A 21,070-nucleotide genomic window follows, 5' to 3' on the forward strand; every position below is an offset into this window, starting at 1 on the left:
GGGGGGGGAGGAATTGGGGAGAAACGCCACAAAGCCCGAAAAGTCGTCACCTGCATGCCGCGACCGCTGCTCGGGGGTTGTCCCCGGACTCTTTGGCTCCCGATCGAAAAGCAGTGAAAGTCTCTATAAACCCGGCAGTACCCTTCCACCCGGGGCCCTCCGCCGCCGCAGCGCTGCCCTTTGGGTGCCTCTTCTTTTGCTCGTGTTACAATTGTCGCATCGCTATAATGCTCCTTTTCTTCCTCCGTCTCCATAGGCACGGAGCGAAGCAGAGGCTGCGGCCGCTATTCAGCGCTGCCGTTTGTCCCGGAGCGGTCCGGACAGCGCGGCCCTTTCTCTGTGGCCGCTGTTCTCCGCTCCCGGAGCAGCAGATGGCTGCGGGCCGGGCGGGCTGTGCTGCTCCGGTGCTGAATACTCGATGGAAAAGGGCTTCATCATGCTTGGGTGGGCAGGGGGACAGCGGGCTGAGATTTATGACGGAGGGAAATCAATCTTGGGGAGTTGTGGGCTCCATCCCTGCTGGAATCCTCCACACCACTCTGTCCAATCCTCTGTCTGCCCCTCTGTCTTCACCCCCAGAGGAGAAGGGGAGCCTCTGGGTGCTGGGGTGATACGTTGCAGTGAAAATGGGGTGCGGCCCTGGGCCCCATCTCTTTGCGTTGTGCACTTATGGGAAGCCAAAACCAGGTAGCAGTGAATAGAGGGCAGGGAGCTGAGCTGTAGAATGGTGAGGGCTAGGGAGGGACTGCGTGCACCCTTCATCCTTCAGCTCAGTGCTCACAGAAGAGAAAAAACTGCGGTGCTGAGCGCAGATGTGAATATTTGTCAATGATTCCGGGGGTGCCAAGGTGAGGTGGCAGCTCCGGGTCAGGGAACAGGACCGCGGAGCTCAGAGCTTGTTCCATTCTTTGCTTTTGGCCTCACCACCGTTCGGAGGGTGGGTCGGGCCGCCCCGTCGGGGCCGCGGTTCTGCACGCAGAAATTTTCCCTTGGATAATGCATGAGGCTCTCGGAAGACGCTATGATGAAGTATTCCCAAAGATACCTTCCTCAGCACACAGGAAAACGCGAACCTAAAAGCAGTGGGGAGGGATAAGGGGGGGAGCGAAGATGCCTCGAAATGCCCCAAAACACCTCAAAATTCCGCGCAGTTCTGTTCCGAGCCCGGTGCTGGTGGCCGCCGTGGCAATGCTGCAGCGGTTCGGGCACTACTACTTCTGCGGTGCCCCTTCAAACTGTGGCAAAGAAAAAGGATGATTCAGTTCTCTGCTCCCCGGTGCATGGCAGCGGGTCGGGCGCTGCGTGCCAAGCAGCGGGGGCTGAAGATCAGAAAGGGAAAGAATAAAAAAAAGAGAAGAAAAATATGTAACGCAAAAACCGCGCACCTCCGAAACATCTGTAAATTGCCGCGTATCGGCAATGTTATAGCAATCCCCGTTGAGGAGCCGCTGGGTTTGTGGAATTAATAAGATAAATGTTGAAAGCACATTACGGGCAGCCCTTAATCCTAATGCAGGGAAAATCGTAATTACGCGGCGGATAAGTGAATGTGAAAGCCCCGCACCCGCCACTCTCTGATTGCACCCAGCGCTCCGCTCCCCTTTGGAAGGGGCTTTGTGCCGCCTTTTGTTTACTTTCGCCTTTTTATTTCCATTTTTACTTTATATTTTTTAAATCCATCGCGGGTCCGAAATGACGGCGGTAAGGACTGAAGCGGAGAAAGCTCTCCATGCGGGAGAACCCTTCCGCAGCCACGGAGCGGCCGCATCCCGCATGCATCCCTCATCCTGCATCCAACCCTCATCCCGCATCCATCCCTCACCCCCCCATCCGTCCTTAATCCCGGTGCGCGGGGGCAGCAGCGCCGTCGGGGCCGCCCCGGCGGTGGCTTCGTCCCCGCGGCTGTGGCTCCGTCCCCGCAGCGACTCTGTCGCGGCGGTGGTTCCGTCCCAGCGGTGGCGGCCCCGTTGCCCCCCGGGGGCGGCCGTCGGGTCCCGAAGCTTCGGGGGGTCCCCGCGCGCTGCCAGGTGAGGGCCGTGCGGGCGGACGGGCGGCGAGCGGGCGTCCCCCGAAGGGGTTAAAGGGAGGGGACGTGGGCTGTCACGCGTCATTGGGCAGATTATGTGCGGCAAACAAAAAGTGTGTGTCTGCGTGCCACTCACTCACTGCGCCGCGTCCATCTGCGCGGCGCGGAGCGCACTCGGCCGGGCCATGGAGCGGCGCTGAGCGGGGGGCACGGAGCCGGCGGCCGCCTTTGTGCCAGCGCCGGGCGTGGAGCGCGGCCCCGCCGCCCCCGGTGAGTGGCGGAGGGAACAATGCCCGGAGCCGGCCCCGGACAAAGGGCGGCCACGGGGAGCCGGGGGCTGCGCGGGGCCGGGGGAGAGCGGGAGGCGGCGGGGGGAAAGTTCGGCGGGGGCCGCCTGCCGCCGCAGCTTTCGTTTGCGGAGGTCGGCGCGATGGGGCCGGGCAGCTCCGCAACGACGGCGGAGGAGGGGGGGCACAGGGAGCGGCCCCCTCCCGGTTCCCGATCCCGCGGGGGACCGGACACCCTCCGCCGCTCCGCGGGGGGATGTGGCAGCGGTGTCCCCGGGAAGCGGGGCCGGGTCGCTCTGCTCCGGAGCGGGCGGTTCGCGGGGGTCCGTTCGGTGGAGGTGGGGAGGGAGGAATTCAGAGGAGCGGGTCAGGAGGAAGAGGGCTCCACGGGAGAACAGCGCAGGGTGGGATCCCGCACCGCCCGACCCCGCGCGGGCAGCGGGGCTGCTCTGCGGAGCGAGTGTCGGGGTAAAAAGAATTACCTCCGCTCTCTGCTTTGAATTACATCTCGGAGGGAAAGTGCTGGATTATGGTAATGCGCAGCCAGACGCTCCCTCTCGGAGCGGGAGGTGGCTGCCGTCAGCCACAATGCCACTCTCCGAACCCTCCGGGCCGGGCCACGCTCCCCATCCGAACCCACACAACCCCGGCGGCGGCCGCATCCCCCGCGCGGAGCCCTTTTTTTCCCCACCGCGATGATTTTTTCTCTCATTTTTCCTTCTGATTTACATCTCTGTAAACATCCATCATTTCATTTTTTGTGATTTTTATTTGATTTTTATTTTTTTTTCGCAGCGTGATGACTCGCATTTTTCCTTCTGATTTCTACTTCTACAAATAGCTATAATTTCTTTTTTTTGTGTGTGTGTGTGGCTTTTTTTGTGTGTGTGTTTGTTTGTTCTCCCCACCCTCCCCCCGCCCGCAGCCATGGAGGACGCCCCGCGGGGGCCGTGGGACGGGGAGGCCAAAGCGGTGCAGCAGTGCCTGACGGACATTTTCACCAGCGTCTACACCACCTGCGACATCCCGGAGAATGCCATCTTCGGGCCGTGCGTGCTGAGCCACACGTCTCTCTACGACAGCATCGCCTTCATCGCCCTCAAATCCACCGACAAGCGCACCGTGCCCTACATCTTCCGGGTAAGAGCCGCCGACGGGGCGGGCGGAGCGGCCCCACGGCCCCTGGGGAACCTCCGACGGACATTCGGCCCTTTGCAGGTGGACACGTCGGCGGCCAACGGCTCTGCGGAGGGGCTGATGTGGCTGCGGCTGGTGCAGGCAGCCCGCGAGCGGCAGGAGCAGAACCTGGAGGCCTACGTGAAGAGCGGGCAGCTCTTCTACCGCTCCCTGCGCCGCATCGCCAAGGACGAGGAGCTGCTGGTGTGGTACGGCAAGGAGCTCGCCGAGCTGCTGCTACTCGGCCCCGCGCGGGGTCCCGACGGTGGGTGCCCCCCAAAATCCCCCCCCCCCCAAAAAAGGGGAAGGGGCCGGGCGGTGGGTGCGGGGTGCCCTTCCCCGAAGGCGGCTCTGAGCAGCCCGGGGCTGAGCGCGCGTCCCCTTCCCCGTGTCCCGCACAGGGTCGCCGCCGTTCTCCTGCCCTGAGTGCGGACAGCGCTTCCAGTTCGAGCTGCCCTTCGCCGCCCACCTGCGCTTCCGCTGCCCCAAGCGGCTGCACGGAACCAACGGCGGTCCCCCCGACGGCAAGGAGGCAGCCGCCAAGGAGCCGGAGCCCGCCAAGTTCCCCAAGCCTCTTCCTCACCCCTTCCCGGACGGCGGAGCTGGGGGGGCGGCCAAGCCCTCCACGGACTTCCACAACCTGGCCCGGGAGCTGGAGAATCCCCCGCGCCGCCCTGACGTTCCCCCCGAAGGTGCGGGCGGAGGGACCAAGCGACGGTACCCCGAGGAGGAGGCTCGGAGCCGCTTCCCGACGGAGCGCCCGGGGCTGCCGGCGGCCCCCAAGGAGGAGCCGGTGTGCGCCCCGCAGCAGCAGTTCCGCGCCGCCGGTTCCTACTGCGGCCCCGAGGAGAGCGGTCGCCTTTTCGCGCCTCCCAGCCCCGAGACGGGCGAGGCAAAGCGCAGCGCCTTCGTCGAGGTGAAGAAGGCGGCGCGCGGCCCCGAGCCCGACGCAGCCCCCGAGGACGGCCCAGAGCGCTCCTCGCCCGCGGCCCCGACGGCGGGCGGAGGGGGGGAGCCGGCGCTGTGCCCCCGCTCCGGAGGAGGCGGTGGAAACGGGGCGGCGACGCGGGGTAGCGCGTTCAGCTCGGTGCCGCAGCTCGGGGCGGCGGGAGCCGTCGGGGCGGAGGAGCGGAAAAGCGCGTTCTCGCAGCCCGCCCGCTGCTTCCCGCCGCTGCCGCTCGGCCCCAAGCTGGGCGCTCTGGGAGAACCGTGCCCCGACGGCCCCTCCGCCGGCCGCCTGTACGCAGCAGAGCTGGCCGCCAAGGAGGGAGCGGGCGGCGGGGCGGGAGCCAAGCAAAGCCCCTTCCTCTACGCTACCGCCTTCTGGCCCAAGAGCTCCGCGGCCGCGGTGGGGCCCCTCCAGCTGCAGCTGCCGTCCGCGCTGACGCTGCTGCCGCCGTCGTTCGCGTCGCTGTGCCTCCCGGCGCAGAACTGGTGCGCCAAGTGCAACGCGTCTTTCCGCATGACGTCGGACCTGGTGTACCACATGCGCTCGCACCACAAGAAGGAGTACGCGCTGGAGCCGCTGGTGAAGCGGCGTCGCGAGGAGAAGCTCAAGTGCCCCATCTGCAACGAGTCCTTCCGCGAGCGGCACCACCTCTCCCGCCACATGACCTCGCACAACTAGCGGCGGGGCGGCAGGGGGGTAGGGGGTGAGGGGACGGGGGGAAAAATTGGAGAGCAATGGAGAAAAGGAAGAGAACGGAGAGAATTTGAGAAGGGGAAAATGGAGAAAACGGAGAAAAAAAAAAAAAAGAGAAAAATTGAGAAAACGGTAAAAATGGAGAAAAGGAAAAGATTGAGAAAATTGGGGAAAAAACGGAAGAAAACGGAGAGAAAAGAAATTTGGGAGCATTTGAAAACACGGACCAATAAAATAAAAAAATAAATAAAAAAGAGGGAGAGAGAGAAATGGACAAGAGTGAGAAAATGGACCAAAGGGATAGAGTTGAGAGAAGTGAGAAAACGGAGGAAAATGGGGAAAACGGGGAGGAATTGAGAAAATAGAGTAAAACAGAGAAAATGGAAAGAATGGAAAAAAATGGAGAAACACGGATAAAAGATCGAAAAAAAATGCAGAAAATTGATAAAATGGAAAAATGGAGAAAAATGGGAGAAAAGTGGAGAATATAAAAAAAAAGGAAATAACGAAGAAAAATGGACGTAAGTGACGAAGAAAGAAAAAATGAGAAAAAGACACCGAGGAAATGGAGGAAATGAGAGAATTTGAGGAAATTGAGAAAAACAGAAAAAAGAAAAAATGGAGAAAGTGGAGAAAAAAGAAAAGAGAAAAGTGGACTCAAAAGGCAAAAAGAGGACGAAGATTATAAAGAGAGGAAAAAGAAAAACGGCAAAAGAAGAGAAGAAGGAAAAAGAAAAAAGGCGGGGAAAAAAAAAAGGAAAAAAAAACCGGGAAAAAGAAAAAAAAAAAAAGGAAAGCAAATGACTTAAAGTACATTTTTTGAAATGTCATATATTGCAACATATTGATGCATTTGTCATACGTTTCTACTTAAATTATGAAGCACTTATGGTTTAGATGTAAGAATAATTCTATGTCAGGGTAAAGGTTTTATTTTAGATACGGAGCTCCGGGCGGGGCTGCGGCGGCGGCGGACGGCGGACGGCGGACGGCGGACGGGACCCCCCCAGCCCTCCCCGCTCCGGGGCTCCGAGCTCCGCGCTGGGGGCTCCGCGCTCCGTTCCCTCCCGCCCCGTCCCCGCCGCCCGCCCGCGTGTGACATGTGCCCGTGAATGATGGAGTCTCGGTAGTTTCGTGTTTCTTTTCATGCCCCCGCCCGGCCCGGCCCGCCCAACCCCCCGAAAAGATTTATTAAACTTTATAGTCTATCTGGGTGCGCTGGGTGCTTTGACAATAAATGATTTATTTTCTGCAACGCAGCCGCAGTTACTCCGTGGGGCCGCGGGGACGGCCCGTCCGCGCCCCCCGCCTCGCTCCGCGCCCCTCCGCACCTCCGTCCCTTTCCCTTTTCTCCATTCCTCCCTTTCCTCTTTTGCCCTCCCTTCCCTCCTTCTTTTCTTCGTCCTTCTTTCTTTCTCTTTTATTTTCCTTTCCCTTTTCGGTCTTTTCTACTCTGTTCCCGCACTCCTTTTTTGCTTCCCTTTTCCCTTTCCCTTTTCCATCTTTCCCTTTCTCCTTTTCCCCCGTTCTCCTTTTTTACTTCTTCCCGTTTTCCACTTTCTCCTTTTTCCTTTCCCTTTCTCCTTTTCCTTTTCCCTTTCTGTTCCCCCGTGTCCCTTTCCCATTTTCCCATTGTATTTTCCCCCTTCCTTTCTCCCTTCCCTTTCCCCCGACTTTTCTCTTTCAATTTCTCCCCCTTTTTTCCCCACTTTTCCCATTCCCTTTTCCCATTCAATTTTATTTCTTTTTCGCTTTTCCCATTGCCTTTTTCCATTCAATTTTCCTTCCCCCCCCCCCACCCCGCTTTTCATATTCCATTTTCCCTCTCAATTTTCCTTTTCTTTCGCTTTTCCCACTCCTTTTTCCCACCCCATTATCCTTTTTTTTTTTCGTTTTCCCCATTTCCTTTTCCCATTCATTTTTTCCTTTCCTTTCCCACTTCCCTTCCCATTCTTTTCTCCCATTTCCTTTTCCCATTCCTTTTCCCCCTTTACCTCTTCCATTTCTTTTCCCATTCCCTTCTTCCATTTTCTTCTCCCATTCCCTTTCCCCTTTACCTATTCCATTTGTTTATTTGTTTGTTTTCCCATTCCCCTTTCCTTTTTCAATTTTCTCTTCTCCCATTCCCCTTCCCCTCACCATACCCCATTCCCGACACAGTGCCACTCCCTGGCCGATGCCACCTGAAGCCCCGCAGCGCTCCTGGTCCCACGCACGGTTCGAGTGGCGCTGGGGCTCAGCCCCCGGGTGCGGCCTTGCCCGCGTCTTTGGGGGAAGAGGGGAGGCTGGGACCCACACCGTGCCCTTATCACCAGCCCCGAGAAGCACTCGTCCGTGGGGGCGAGTTCTGTAAGGGGGACATGAGTGAGATGTGAACGCCGCCGTAGAGCTCCCACGATCCTGGGGACAATATTGGGCACTGTGCATCCGGCGTGGGGAGCACCGTTTGCACCCCGTGTTCTGCAGCGCAGTGCTTTTGAGGCTCTGAGTACTCCTTTATTTATTTATTTCCCCCACTTTTCTCTTTTATTTTTCTTCCCCAGACTGCATTTTCTTTCTCCTTCTTTCTTTCTTCGCCTTCTTTTTTCTTCATTTCTTCCCTTTTCTTCCCCCCCAACCCTTTTTCTTTTTCTTCTTTCCCCCTCCGCACAGTCCGCTCCATATTCCCATCACCTCCATCCTCCACTCCCCCCTCACAAAGTTGCACTAACCCCACTCCCTCTCATCCCCCAGCGCAGCACTTCACAATGAAAACCTCCTCTCAAAGAGCTGTCCCCCAAACTTCCCCCCCCACCATACCCACACGCACACACCTGCACTTCATTACACTTTAATCACCACTTCATTGCATCCCAATGAGAGCAACTCCGCCCAAAGCGATGGCGCTCCTATTGCTCGGGGGGGAGGGGTGTTTAGGGCATAATCTGGGGGAAATTTAAGGGATTTTGAGGGATGGTGGAGGGATATTTTTGGGGGAGAATGGGGGGGGGGGGAAGGTTAATGCTTTGGGGTCTGTTGGAGCCCGTGCACGGGTGCGCAGTGCCACCTAGCGGGGCGGCGGTGGCTCAGCCCTGGGCATCCCCTGGAGCTCAGGTGGAGCTGCTCCTAGAGAGATTATAGGGGAGTAGACGGCTTTGCTGGTGACGTGCAGTACTCTCCACTTTATGTGCTGTGTTTTGTTCTTGTGTCGTTTCCCCTCCTCCTCCCCCCGTCTTTTCTAGTTTCTCTGTTTTGTGGCCGAAATCACAGAGCCTCACTTGCAGAGGGGACGATCCCTGCAGAGCTTCTATCAATCACGGTGACACTCTGATAGCAGCTGGGAAATATGTCTAGTGTGCAACGGGGGCTCCTTTGCACCTTTAGGACTTCTGGAACGTTTATTTCCTTATGTAAGCACTGCTCTGGGTTTTGCTCGGGTCTTTGTCCTTGTCTGTGTCCATTGGGGTCATTGTGTCTCGTTGAAGTCCTGATGGTGGCATAGCTGTGGGGTACGCAGGCACTCTTCAGTGCTCCCAGTGCATTAGGACCACCAGGGGTGGGGCTTATGAGAACTGGATGACCAAGAATGGGTTAGAGATGGACCTCTAGGGATGAGAGAGGCAAAGATAGAGCCCACAGATACGGAATCCTCATGGATGGGGCATGTAGGGACTGAGTCCATAAGGATCTTTCTGTCTACTGGCAGTTTGCTCTGTAACCAAGCCTTGAATAATTCAGGCAGCAGCAGCACTTCAGCTGCAGCCTTCAGAGGCCGCTGCTGTGTGTGTGTAAGGGCTGCAACTGCCACAGGCAATTAAATTGGATTATTGCAGGAAGTGGGCTATTAGGGTTTGTTATTTATTTAGAATCAAGCCACCTTCTTCTATCTATTTTTTTTTTCTTTTTTTTCCCTCTCCCTGCTGCATGGACCTCGCAAGGGTAAATCATCCTCCAGGCCATGGATGCCCCATGAGCACGCACCAATCCCCAACAGCCTCACATCCCATTGTGGATGAGAGGAACGAATGGGTCTCACTGGTCTGAGTGCTGCAATGGCAAAAAAGGAAGAGTCTTCTGAGCAGCCCAACCCTCCTGCAGGTATGGCCTCTAAGTATAGGGGCAGTTCTACTTCTGTACGTATAGAGATGGATGTAACATGCGTATTTGTGTGTCTGCCTGCTTATATATTTGTGCATGTGTGTATATATACTTATGATTCTATTTATAGACACAAGTATATATAGAGATACGGATGCAGGACTATGCATGCCACCCTCAAGCATGTGTTGTTCCCCCCTCTCCTCCCGTGATCTTCCTCTTCCTCACAGCTGAAGGTCACCTACGGTGCTTCCTGTGAATCTGACCCCTGGGACCCCCGGGCCCCCCCCCCCCCCCCCCCCCCCCCCCGATGGCCCCGCAGTGGGATTTTCTGGTGCTGGTGGGGCACACAGAAGGGTATGGGATGAATGAAGGGGAGGGCTTCTCCAGAGGCTTTGGGGGTGCAGAGGGAGGATAGGAGGTGGGGGAATGGGGGGTGTGTCTGGGGAGACCATTGCCATGGGGTGTGGGGGCAGCGATGAAGCAGGAGTAGGGGTAAGAGGTGGGATGGCATTCGGGGCCACTGGGGATGAGGGATGCTGCCGCTGCCACCCCCTCTCCCCCGGCTCCGTGTTCAGCCCCGGGGCCCCACAAACGGGAGGGGTCGGCCCCGGCTCCTTCCCCGCAGCTGCTGGCTGTCATCTCCCGGCGAGGCTGCAACCCAATCTCTGCCGGCCCGGCGGCCCTGGGGGGGGCCCGCCGTAACCCGAGGCAGAGCCGCGCCCCGCACCGCCGGGAACTGCTCGGCCCAGCACAGGTGCGGCCCCCCCCGGGCTGCCAGCGGCGGGGGCGGCCCCCTCCCGCCGGTGCCGGGTGGCGGAGCGGGATGCCGAGCCCTCCTCCCGCCCTTCCTCCTCCTTCTCCTCCTCCCGCCGGCGGCATGCGCCCGGCCTTCCTCTTTCTCCTCCTCCTCCTCGCCCTGCCCGCTCGCGGCCGGAGGGAGCGGCTGCCCGGCGGGGGACACTCCGCGCCTTCCTCCTCCTCGTCCTCCTCTCCCTCTTCCCTGACGGCGGCGGGCCCGGGCCGACGGCGGGGCCGGCTGTACTGCCGGGTGGGCATCGGCTTCCACCTGCAGCTGCACCCCGACGGCCGCGTGGACGGCGCGCACGCCGCCAGCCCGCTCAGTGAGTGCCGGGGCCGGGGCCCCTTCCTGCCCGCGTTTTGGAGGTCGGGGCCGTGGCAGCTGGCCACACGGAAGCAGAAAGGTTTCTCCGGTTGGGAGCTCTCTCTGTCCTAAACCGTCCTCTGAACCGCGGCTCCCGGGGCTGGGGTGGGGACAAACCTGCTTGAGAACAGGTGAGAAATTCGGGGGGGAAATAGGGCTTCCCGAATCTGCGATCTGTCGGCACTGGCCCAAGCCGTGTGTAGAGCATCCTCCGTCCCCAGCTTGTCCCCCGCGGGCTCGAGGAACCGGCTGGGAAATAAGGAGAGGAATAAACCAAACCCCACAGCCGCAGCGTCATGCCGCTTGCTGGGGACACAGGAGCAGCAGAGCCGCGCAGAGGCGGTTGCTGAGGAGCGGGGCCTTTTGCTGGAGAAATGCAGCCGTGAGATTTCTGCTTTATTTTTGTCACGCTGATGCAAAAAGAAATGTGATTTATTCTGAGCTTTCTGTCGTCCTAGGCGTTCTGGAAATCTTTGCTGTCTCTCAGGGGATCGTTGGAATCCGAGGAGTTTTCAGCAACAAATTTCTAGCTATGTCAAAGAAAGGAAAACTCCACGCAAGTGTGAGTATTCCCAGTGTGTACAGCACAGTACCGGTGCTGCAACAACTGTGTGCACTCTGGTGTTTGGGGCATGTAGGTGCCTGCCCTGTGTTGGTGATGCTGCAACACGAGCGTTGGTGATGTGCTGGGGCTACCCAAGCCCACAGGGCCATCAAGTGAGGTTCACACACTCTCAGTGCTGCTCTGCACTGAGTTCTATGGGGGCATGTCTCCTGGGGATGCCCAGAGGTTGAGTGCTTTGCTGTGTCTAAGCAGGGTGGGTCTGGGAGAGATATGATGGCTGTGTGTGGGGGAAATAAGGAAAATGGGCAGAGCAGGAGCGGGCAAAACAAAGGCCTTTCAGTGTCTAAGGGAGGGTTATAAGGAGAAAGGGGGTAGACTCTTTAGCAGGGTGATAAGACAAGGGGAAATGGTTTCAAACTAAAAGAGAAAAATCTTAAATTGGACGTAAGAAGTTTTTTACAGTATGGGTGTTGAGGCCCCCAGAGAGAGAGGTTGCCCAGAAAGGTGTTGGAAGCCCCTGGAGACATTGAAGGTCAGTCTGGAGGGGCTGTGGTTACCTGACGTTGGAGGTCCCTGCTCATTGCAGGGGAGTTGGACTGGATACTCTTTAAGGATCCCTTCCAATTCAAATCAATCTATGCTTCTATGAAAATGCAGCAAGGAACTCAGCCTCAGTCTGTGTGTGTCAGATCCATGTTGCAGGAGCATCCTTGGAGAGAGACATGGTGCCTTCCTCTGATGAAAGCCATCAATTTGTAGAAACTTGACCCAAACGCCTGAGGATGGCCAGGCTGATAACACCGATAATGCAAAGCCTGCATCTGTTGTTCCTCCTGGCCTTGGCGGGATAAAGTTATTTCATGGCCCAATGCACAAAGCAAGCTCTGTGCCCGTCACTCACAGCCATGCTTTGATGCGGAGCCGCTGCGGTGCCACGGTGCTGCACTGTGGTACAGCTATGCCCGCAGGCCTGGAGCTGCTCTGAGAGTAGCTCTGTGGGTCTACATCTTTCCAGGAGCTTTGGTCAGCCCTAAACCTATCAGCCGGGGTGCCATGTGGCAGAGAGAGGTGAGCAGGGAGGTGGAGATGCAGCACTTCAAGTGCATTTAAAAAAAAAAAAGGCAGGAAAGCACAAGGAAATCAGTGGGATGGTTTGTCTTCCAGGCAGAGACTGGAAGATTTGATTCCAGGTGTTACACAGGGAAAAATCTGCTGGGTAAGTATACTGCAACACGATCCCAGTTCTGGGGAAGGATTTTCCTCCAGAGTCCCAGTTTGCACAGGGAGGTATTAGGAATGGTGGAGGTTTGCTGGACTCCAGGATGTTCCCCGTGCATCCCTCACCAGTTTCAGAGCAACAGTTTGGGAGAACAAGCACTGTGCTATGGGCAGTGGGTGTGGGTGTGGGCAGCTCCCCAGCTAATTTCTGTCTCTGCTTGCAGGCGCGCTTCACTGCTGAGTGCCAGTTCCGTGAGCGCTTCCAGGAGAACAGCTACAACACCTATGCCTCGGCCGTGCACCATGGGCAGCGCTCTGGCCGCCAGTGGTATGTGGCCCTCAACAAGCGGGGCAAGGCCAAGAGGGGTTGCAGCCCTCGTGCCCGTCCCCAGCATGTCTCCACACACTTCTTGCCCCGCTTCCGGCAGCCCCCTCCATCCCAGCTGGCTTTCACCGTCGCCCGCCCTGAGAAGAAGCCGCCACCCCCACCACCACCGCCGCCCAAGAAGATGGCCACGTCACGGCACAGCCCCGGTCCTGGCCGCTACCGGCTTAAGTTCCGCTTTGGGTAGTGGCTCCTCAGGACACTGAAGGGCTGCTGGGTAGGGTGATGCTGGGATGGACGTGGCAAGGACGTCTGTTGGCAGAGATGGGACCCACAGTTCAGCTGCTGATGGTATTTTGCTGTGGAACCTCCGTGGGACCGTGACACCTTCCCTCTCCTGTCCGGAGTTGGCTGAGCATTGCGTTGTCACAGTGCTATCGTGACAGTCCTCTGGGCTGAGCAAACCATGGACCTCAGCGCTCCTCACATGTCTTCCATGTGTATTTGTATATATGAGCAACAAGATGTAGGACACACCAGAAGTTCACAAAAAATCTGGACTGTCTGAGGTCATACAGCTTCTCCTAAGTTTTCCCAGATGAGTCCCTCTGAGCCATCTCTCGTTGCATCCTGAGTTCGCCGTGCTAACAGAACTCTGGCTGCTGCTGGGTGGACATCTTATGAACTCGATCTGAGAGATGTGATATCTTGTGTTAATTCTTAACATTGACAGATACTGATTTCAGATTGCAGCCTTCCATGTTGGAGAGGAGGCCTGCAGGGCAAACGCAACCCAACACAGCCGTGACATCCATGAGGTACTCTGTGCTGTCACTGGCTTTAACTTTACAGACACATTTTGAGTAGAAGAGCTGCTATCAGAACTAATAGGAACAAAACAATGTCTAAATCATAAGAAGAAATCCCACACCACTGCCTCGATGAATGTGTGAAGTGGCATGAATGTGTTTATTTCTACCTAGGAGAACCACTGCTGTTCCTTGTAGGATGTGACTTCCCTCAATAAGTCCTATGTGAGCACAGGAGCTGTGCAGAGCTTTATGTTGTGTTGAACATTGACATCAACTTTGATGCTTACAGAAGCCTTCATAATCCATTAGAGTGCTGGGTGAGAGAAAAACAGTATACAGCCAGAAGAGAGCTACAATGTTCACACTGCTCCTGTTTTGGTGTCTTCTAGGTCTGCTCCTGGCATATGGCTGCCCCTGAGACACTTGACCAAGTTGTGACTGAGCATGCTGTTAAAACTAAGCTTACTTCCTGGGCTTACTGATGTTAAGTTTCAATTAGTAGCATTAAGATAGCACAATTCACAACATTCTTCTGGCTGACACCATTTTGACCAATTTCACAAAATGTTCTCTCAATTTTTTTCACTGCTCTACGGTAACTGTTAGGAAAGTGTTACAAATAAATAGAGAATGGATCACGGGAAGGAGTTCTGGGTGATGGGAGCAGCCATTGGCTTTGGAGGCATGTCCAAGGAGAAAACAGACTGGCGTGCTGTGAAACAATGCAACTTACTTAAGGGGAAATCATCAGTAAACTTTTTTCTTTTGGGTAAGGTTCTAAGTTAGTATGAAGATCAAGCAAAGTAACACTGAAGTCATAGCAGTAACTTAAATTGTAGAACTATAGAATCATTTGAGTTGGGAAGGATCCTTAAAGGCTGTCTGTCTCAATTCCCCTGCAATGATTAGGGAACCTACAGTGACATCAGGTGCTCAAAACATCTCCAGCTTGAGTGTTTCCAGGGACGGGGCTTCCAATACCTCTCTGTGTAACCTGTGTTAGTGCCTCACCACCCTCTTCGTAAGTGACAACATGGGGCTCCTTTGTTGAACCCAAGTAGATTTCACCAGGCTTTAAGAGCTTTTCTTAGGCACCCAGAGTAAGGTACCACTGATGATCAGAAAGTAATATGAGAGGTTTTTTGTTTGTTTTTAAGTATGCAAAACAAACAAACAAACAAAAAACAAAACAAAACAAAAAAAGACACCCAGATTTCCTCCACAGGGTTTCACAGAATCACAGAATTGTAGGGGTTGGAAAGGACCTCTAGAGATTGAGACCAACCCCCCCTGCCAAAGCAGGTTCCCTAAGGTTCCTAAGCAGGTTATTTTAAATTTTAATGGAAAGGGGTGGAAACAGCCTTGTGGAGAAAGTTCCTGTTCTTATTCTGTACAGGAATATTTATCCTGACTGCTTCCCTTTTGGCTGAGGAGCTCATGGAGTAATGCCCTCTAGCTGCCTGGAGTGTGCTTTGTCTGCAGATCCCAAAGCAGCAGTCACTTTACTGTGAAGATTCCTGGAGGAAATCCACTCTACTCCTCTGTTGGCTGCAGAAAAGATGTGTTGGCCCTGTGCTGAACCAGAATGGGGAAGAGGATTGAGCTGTGCCTAGTGCTAACGGAGCGTGGATTTGGGGCTGCTGCAGCACCAACTGCTGCTGTATTCAGTGCTGTCCCATCAGCTGCTTGCCACATCCAGTGCTGCTCACTGCTCCCCCCACGCTGCTTTGCCCAGTGAATGGCTGAAACCTCTTTATATCTGCAAGGGCTGCAGAAAGCAAAGGGAAGAGGAGGAAAAAAAGCCCAAGTTTTTGGAGATGGTGCACTTTGTGCCCTGACATCATGTGTGGACTTGCTGAGAAAGAGCAGGGCTCTGGGTGCCACCACTGGCTGCAGATAACACCAATGTGGAACTTTGGTAATGCCAGAAGGTAACGTTTTTGTTGCTTAAAGGTCTCCTAATTTGATTACAGGCTGTAATGTGTTTGTTTTAAAGGGATGGGACATGGATGTGAGGTGTTTTCCTCTCAGAACCTCAGTCCTCCTCATTTCCTTCTGACACCTCATTTACCTCACTTGGGCTGAATCATCCATAGAGATAAGAATCCACATTTTAGCTGTCAGTATGATTTGCTATGTTTTCTTTGTGTAGGTCAGAAATCAGCAACTTCATAATTCTTTCAAGCCAATATTATCCTTTGCTGTAGTCTGTTATGCTCTATTTCATTCTCTGTATGGTCAAGACTACACTTTTTCTGCAACACTTCAATATGATTCTTGAAGTTTCCCTTCTCCCATTTGATACATATTTCTTCTTTTCTTCAGTCCAATCCTAGTGTTCTTGAACATGCCCTGCCTGATGGATACCATACCTCCAGCATGGAGAAAGCAGAGCAGTGCATGTGATGCCTGCAGGTCTGGAAGATGAGACCCCTCCAGGATGGCTCTTTCTCAGCCCAGTCAGAAGAGTATTTGTGGATTTTCTTTGGATCAATTGCACTCAGCAAGTTTACAGGTGAATCCAAGCTGTGTGGTGCAGTTGACGTGCCTGAGGGAGAGAATGCCATCCAGAGAGATATGGACAGGCTCAAGCAGTGAGCCCAGGTGAACCTCATGGGGTTCAATAAAGCTAAGTGCCAGGTATTGCATGTGGGTTGTGGTAACCCTCACTATCAGTGCAAGCTGGAGGATGTAAGGATAGAGTGCAGCCAAAAAGGACTCGAGGGTACTGGTGGATGGCAAGCTTCTCATGAGCCAGCAACGTTGCCCTCACAACCCAGAAAGCCAGCCACGTCATGGGCATGAAAGAAGTGTGGTCTGCAGGGAGAGGGAGGTGATCCTGCCCCTCTGCTCTGTGCTGGTGATACTTCACCTGGAGTACTGCATCTGGATGTGGAATTCTCAGTGCAGGAGAGATGTAGACCTGTTAGAGTGTGTCTAGAGGAGGGCCACAAAAATTATCTGAAGGAGAGAACACCTTTCCTATGAGGACAGTGTTGAGGGAGCTGGGGCTGTTAAGCCCGGAGAAGGCCCTGGGGAGACCTGAGAGTGGCCTTTCAATATCTAAATGGGAGCTATAAGAAAAGACAGACTCTTTAGCAGGGTCTGTTTTGTTAGGACACAGGGAAATGGTTTCAAACTAAAAGAGGAGATATTTAGATTGAATATAAGGAAGAAGTTTTTTACAATATGGGTGATGAGGCACTGGCACAAACTGCCCAAAGAGATGCTGGTTGCTCCTTGAAGATGTTCATGGTCAGGCTGGAGGAGCTCTCAGAATCTGATGTAGATGTAGGCGTCCCTGCTCATTGTAGAGGAACTGAACTGATGACCTTTAAGGGTCTCTTCTGACTCAAATGATTCCACAATCTTCACAGCACACTGACTGCTGCTTTGGGGATATGCAGGCAAAATGCACTATTGCTACCTGGAACATATTTGCTTATGGGGAAATCTGTTTATTTTCTTTTGAACCCACTTAAACTTTTATTTTCTTCTAAGATATTTCAAACTAGCAAAAGAAATCACTGAGAGAACAGCCTCACAGATTGGGACTTTAGGTCCTTCTGACAATGAGGCCATAAATGACCATGTGAATGTACAGATTGGATTTAATGGATGTCCCTGTGGTGTCCTCTCCTGGGCTGCCCTGAAACAGAACATCAGATGCCCAGTCAGGAGAGAAAAGGCACATGTATTCACATCTCTTTGCTTGTTCCCGTGGAACACAATGTTAGATAAAGGCAATGGTGACAGTTCCCAATGCCCTCTGCCTCTTGTGTGTGAGATAGAAAATGCTTTTTGACTTTTCCCAGAGTGCTTCCCACAAAGCAATGAGCACTATGTCAGCCTCCTTCTGTATTGTGGGAGGGGTCGCTGGTTGTTTTCTTCACTTCAAATACCTGTCAGGAATACGTAGAGGAACAGGGCAGTTGTGTTACTTAGAAGTTGGACTTGATAATCCTCATCGGTCCCTTCCAACAGTGGATATTCTGCAGTTCTGAAATGGTAGATGTGTTTGAGATACTAAAATATTTCTACCCCAGAACAAAGTGATCAATAGGTGGATCACCTTTCTGAAGCTAAAAATATGTTTTCTAAGGACTCAGACTTCTGGGATTAGTGTTCACAGGACACAGAGCGGGATGGAAAAGGGGTGGTGCATGAGAAAGGAAAATCCCTTTATTTTCAGAGCTCTGAGGACTGAGTTCACTGAGTCACACAGTGTGCAGTTCCTGTCCTGATGGCAGCAGTATGTCAGCGAGCTGTGGGTCTGTGTTGATTTTTCCCTGAGGTCAGGGAGGCAGGCTGCTGTGGGACTGTCCTAAGGTATAGTAGCTGAGACAAATCACACCACAGTTGATGAGAACTGGCACTTGTGAAGAATCTGAAATGTCTCAGAATGATGGTCTCATTGGGTATAATTACACAGCGCCCTCTCTTTTATGTAGACCATTTTAGTTCCATTCCCAGAAACCCTTGAGGAGAGAGTGGATGTAGTCTCTAAAACTCTCTGACCAAGGAAGCTCATGCAGTGCATGTCCTGGTTTTTGCTATCTCCCACTTGTGATGTGGACAGTTACAGTGTGGGATTTCCAAGAAAACTCAAATTGCATAGACGATTCACTACTAAGCAGCACAGCCTCATCGTCTCTTCTGCCCGGTTCCCCCTCTATTTTCTCCTCTCTTCAGCCTCTCAGCCTACAAACTTTTAACACATGTGGCTACTTGCTTTTCTGGTTTCCACATCTGGTTAATTCCTAAAGGGTGGGGGATAAAACAAAACACGAAGAGAACATTCACCCTCCCCAACGAACTTCTGTTTTTGGTGCTTTGCTATAAGACATTAAATACCACTATAAGAATGCATATTCCCCAATGCCCACTTTATCTTAAAGGTTCCTTTCTCTGTGGTCACAAACTTTTACTGTCACACCTCCTAGTGCTGCAACTGCATTGCTGAACAGTGGTAGAAAATTGGTGTTTCTTGGAAATTAAGTAGATACAGGCACAGACTGGTAAGCTCTGACAATAGCAAGAAATCAGCAAGGGCAAGGTCAGCAAATGGTTTAGGGCAGTACTCAAGGGAATCAGAAAGAGAAAGTCATTCTCAGGATGCTCCTCTCCTTGTGATTTTTGCTTAAAGGTCAGGGCTTGCTCAAGAGCTACAGCATTATGTCTTGGCCACAGCAGGAAAAGCATCTTTATTGCAGCTATGTATTATGATGTACTGCAAAGCGGTCCTGATCAGAAGGGGCAATGGTTTTTCTCAGGTGTTTTAACTGGTAGTACCATTTTCCTCTGAATCTTTACCTCTGCTTTCCAATAGCCTCCTGCTTACCTAAGTGGCTGTATGAGCTGAGGCATGTGCTTAGAGGAACTGGTAGGGCTTCTGTTAGAAGTGGTAAAAAGAAGTCACGTACATATTGCAGAAAATGAATTTGGGTTGGCTGGAGGCTGTAGATAGCATTTGTCTTCCGGACTGTTGTGAAGCAATCATACTCTTATTGTCTTTAACATCTCATCTGAAGTTCAAGAGAAAACGGATTGCAAAAGATCTGTTCCAGAAATGAAGATGATTGAGCCGTAGTCTTTTTTTTTCTTTTGTGTATGTGTGTGTTGTCACTGGAGATTTTTTTTTCAAGTATTTTTTATCAGTCTATTTCTAGATGCATGCACATTTCTCAGCAGTTCTTTCTGTTGCCCAGAATGACAGAAATGGGAAAAATCTCGTTACTCAAAAGCTACCTTTAACTTCTCTGACACTGCTGTTAGAGGAGAGCTGTGCTGTAATGTCATAAAACTAGCTGGGAGATGTTCAGGGTGGCAGTGTTACGTCTCCGTATCAGGTTTCTGGTGCCTTACTCTGTGTGACCACCAGGGGCCTCCCTCCACCTAAGGTTTGCAGCACTGGAGCTCCACAAACGGTGCAGTTGACGAGGCGCGGGAACAACCAACCGGCAGGCAACCGGAACAGCTTCTGGTTTGAGAGATAATTTAAGGATCCCACGTTTATCATAGGAAGCAGAAAATAAAGCAGGAGGGGGAACTTGCTTCATCTCTGCAGATTTTAGGCTTGAGGCAGTTGCAAAGCAGTTCACTTCTGTGCTGTGTGTTTTATAGAGCAGAGTGAGATTAATGTGTTCCTTAGGTTCTTGATGCCTCTTTCACCTGGAGGGAAAACAATTTTATTTTATTTTATTTTTTCCTGCATGGATCTATAGCTGGTTTTTGGCTGTTTCTGCACTTAATCATAGAACCACAGATTTGTTTGAGTTGCAAGGAATCCTTGAAGGCCACCCAGTTCCAAATCCCCTGCAGTGAGCAGGGCCACCTACAGCTACATCAGGTGCTCAGAGCTACTCCAGCTTGACCTTGAATTCTCCAGGGATGGAGCTTTCAACGCCTCTCAGGGCAATCTGTGCCAGTGCCTCACCACCCTTAGTGTAAAGAACGTCCTTATATCCAATCTGTATTTCCCCTCTTTTAGTTTGAAACACTTTCCCCTTGTTCTGTCAGAACAGACCCCACTGAAGAGTCTGTCCCCTTCTTTCCTATAGCCCCCTTTTAGACATAATGGTAGCATCATTCTTTCCTTGTAGTTCAGTGACTGGCAATAAAGAAAATGCCAAATACTGAAGTAATCATGTGTGTCTAACATTCAGTATGACATAAAACAATTGGTTAGGAGCTTCCACGCATGTGCATTTATTCTAAAGGCTTTTCTTGCATACAGAAAGACAAAAGATGAATCTTCTTAGCCTTCATAATCAGAGTTTTCTCTCTTGTTCTTGCACTAGGACAACTCTGGACCCAATGGAGGCCTCATGGACTTTTCTGCAACTGCTGATAAGAGTCTCAGATATTAAATGCAAACCTATTTCTTGAAGTTCCTTGTTGAAATTAATCATGGAACTTCTTCCAAGGCTTTGCAGAGCCCAGGCCTTGCAAATGTAATAGAGCTACTTCATCTTTTGTCCCCTGCTAAGCTCCCTCAGAGCCATTACTGAGCTCCAATAGCTATTTTTTCTGTGATCTTATGGAAGAGGTATGGTTAATCGTATTTCAATTTGACATGCCTCTGTGCTCTCAGTGCTAGCTGGGACCAGAAGGTGACAGCTTTCATCCTGTAGCTGACATTCTGCTTTTTGGCTCAGCCAAACTGAATAAGAACTGGAAAACGTGGTGAAATCCACGGCAGGCATATCTCAGAGCTTTTCTCTTCTGCCCCTTTTTAATAAGCCCATAATGCAGAGATAACATTGACTGACACTGGTATTGGAACAATCTCTGGGAGCTGATTTTTTTTTAAGCTTGCATGTGTCAATATTTCAGGAATGGATAAAGAGAGCAAACTGAAAAAGCCTTATGAATATTTCATGGTGGCCATTTTGGTCCAGGAAAACAGATTTATTTTTTTTTTTAACATCTTTTTACTCTCACCACAATTCTTCCCCTCCTCCTCCATCTCCTCCTTTTGAGTTTTTTAAATTAGTTCCTTATTGGGAAGGGGATGATGGCCTGTTCCTGACTCTAAACCTAATAGCAGGATGGGAACCAGGTCTTTCTCTTCTTCAATTTTTTATTACTTGTTCTACTGTGGTAACAGCAACATCCTTTTCTAACCATTTAGGATGAAGCAGCATTTCTTGGACTAATGAAGGAAGGAGACAAATGTCAATGCTTTATTGACGGTCCTTGGTTTTGTTTACTTAGCCCTGGATTGAGTGGGACAGGGCAGATATCAATGAGTTTTTGGGCATTCCACCAACACAAG

The 21,070-nt window shown here is 52.6% G+C and overlaps 2 protein-coding genes across 2 annotated transcripts; both read left to right on the plus strand.

The window, feature by feature from the left end:
• Positions 1 to 3,232: 3,232 nt before the first annotated feature.
• Positions 3,233 to 5,116, plus strand: PRDM8 (PR/SET domain 8). The gene is made up of 3 exons (XM_042871801.1): positions 3,233 to 3,453; positions 3,532 to 3,754; positions 3,891 to 5,116. The coding sequence occupies exons 1-3, from the start codon at positions 3,241 to 3,243 to the stop codon at positions 5,114 to 5,116; spliced, it is 1,662 nt and encodes a 553-aa protein (XP_042727735.1). The 5' UTR covers positions 3,233 to 3,240.
• Positions 5,117 to 9,082: 3,966 nt separating this feature from the next.
• FGF5 (fibroblast growth factor 5) lies at positions 9,083 to 12,819 on the plus strand. The gene is made up of 3 exons (XM_042871743.1): positions 9,083 to 9,208; positions 10,832 to 10,935; positions 12,381 to 12,819. Exons 1-3 carry the CDS (start codon positions 9,136 to 9,138, stop codon positions 12,726 to 12,728), a joined length of 525 nt encoding a protein of 174 aa, XP_042727677.1. The 5' UTR covers positions 9,083 to 9,135; the 3' UTR covers positions 12,729 to 12,819.
• The last annotated feature ends 8,251 nt before the right edge of the window (positions 12,820 to 21,070 follow it).

Source organism: Lagopus leucura, unplaced genomic scaffold (assembly GCF_019238085.1).
Source record: "Lagopus leucura isolate 7727_CA_CO unplaced genomic scaffold, USGS_WTPT01 Super-Scaffold_100004, whole genome shotgun sequence".
Taxonomy (NCBI): domain Eukaryota; kingdom Metazoa; phylum Chordata; class Aves; order Galliformes; family Phasianidae; genus Lagopus; species Lagopus leucura.

Bases quoted from the DNA above. Each gene is read 5' to 3' on its own strand.
- PRDM8 (XM_042871801.1), top strand. From the start codon at position 3,241: ATGGAGGACGCCCCGCGGGGGCCGTGGGACGGGGAGGCCAAAGCGGTG. The intron at 3,454-3,531 runs GTAAGAGCCGCC...GGCCCTTTGCAG, and splicing joins CCGTGCCCTACATCTTCCGG to GTGGACACGTCGGCGGCCAA. The intron at 3,755-3,890 runs GTGGGTGCCCCC...TGTCCCGCACAG, and splicing joins CCCCGCGCGGGGTCCCGACG to GGTCGCCGCCGTTCTCCTGC.
- FGF5 (XM_042871743.1), top strand. From the start codon at position 9,136: ATGGGTCTCACTGGTCTGAGTGCTGCAATGGCAAAAAAGGAAGAGTCT. The intron at 9,209-10,831 runs GTATGGCCTCTA...CTGTCGTCCTAG, and splicing joins GCAGCCCAACCCTCCTGCAG to GCGTTCTGGAAATCTTTGCT. The intron at 10,936-12,380 runs GTGAGTATTCCC...CTCTGCTTGCAG, and splicing joins AAGGAAAACTCCACGCAAGT to GCGCGCTTCACTGCTGAGTG.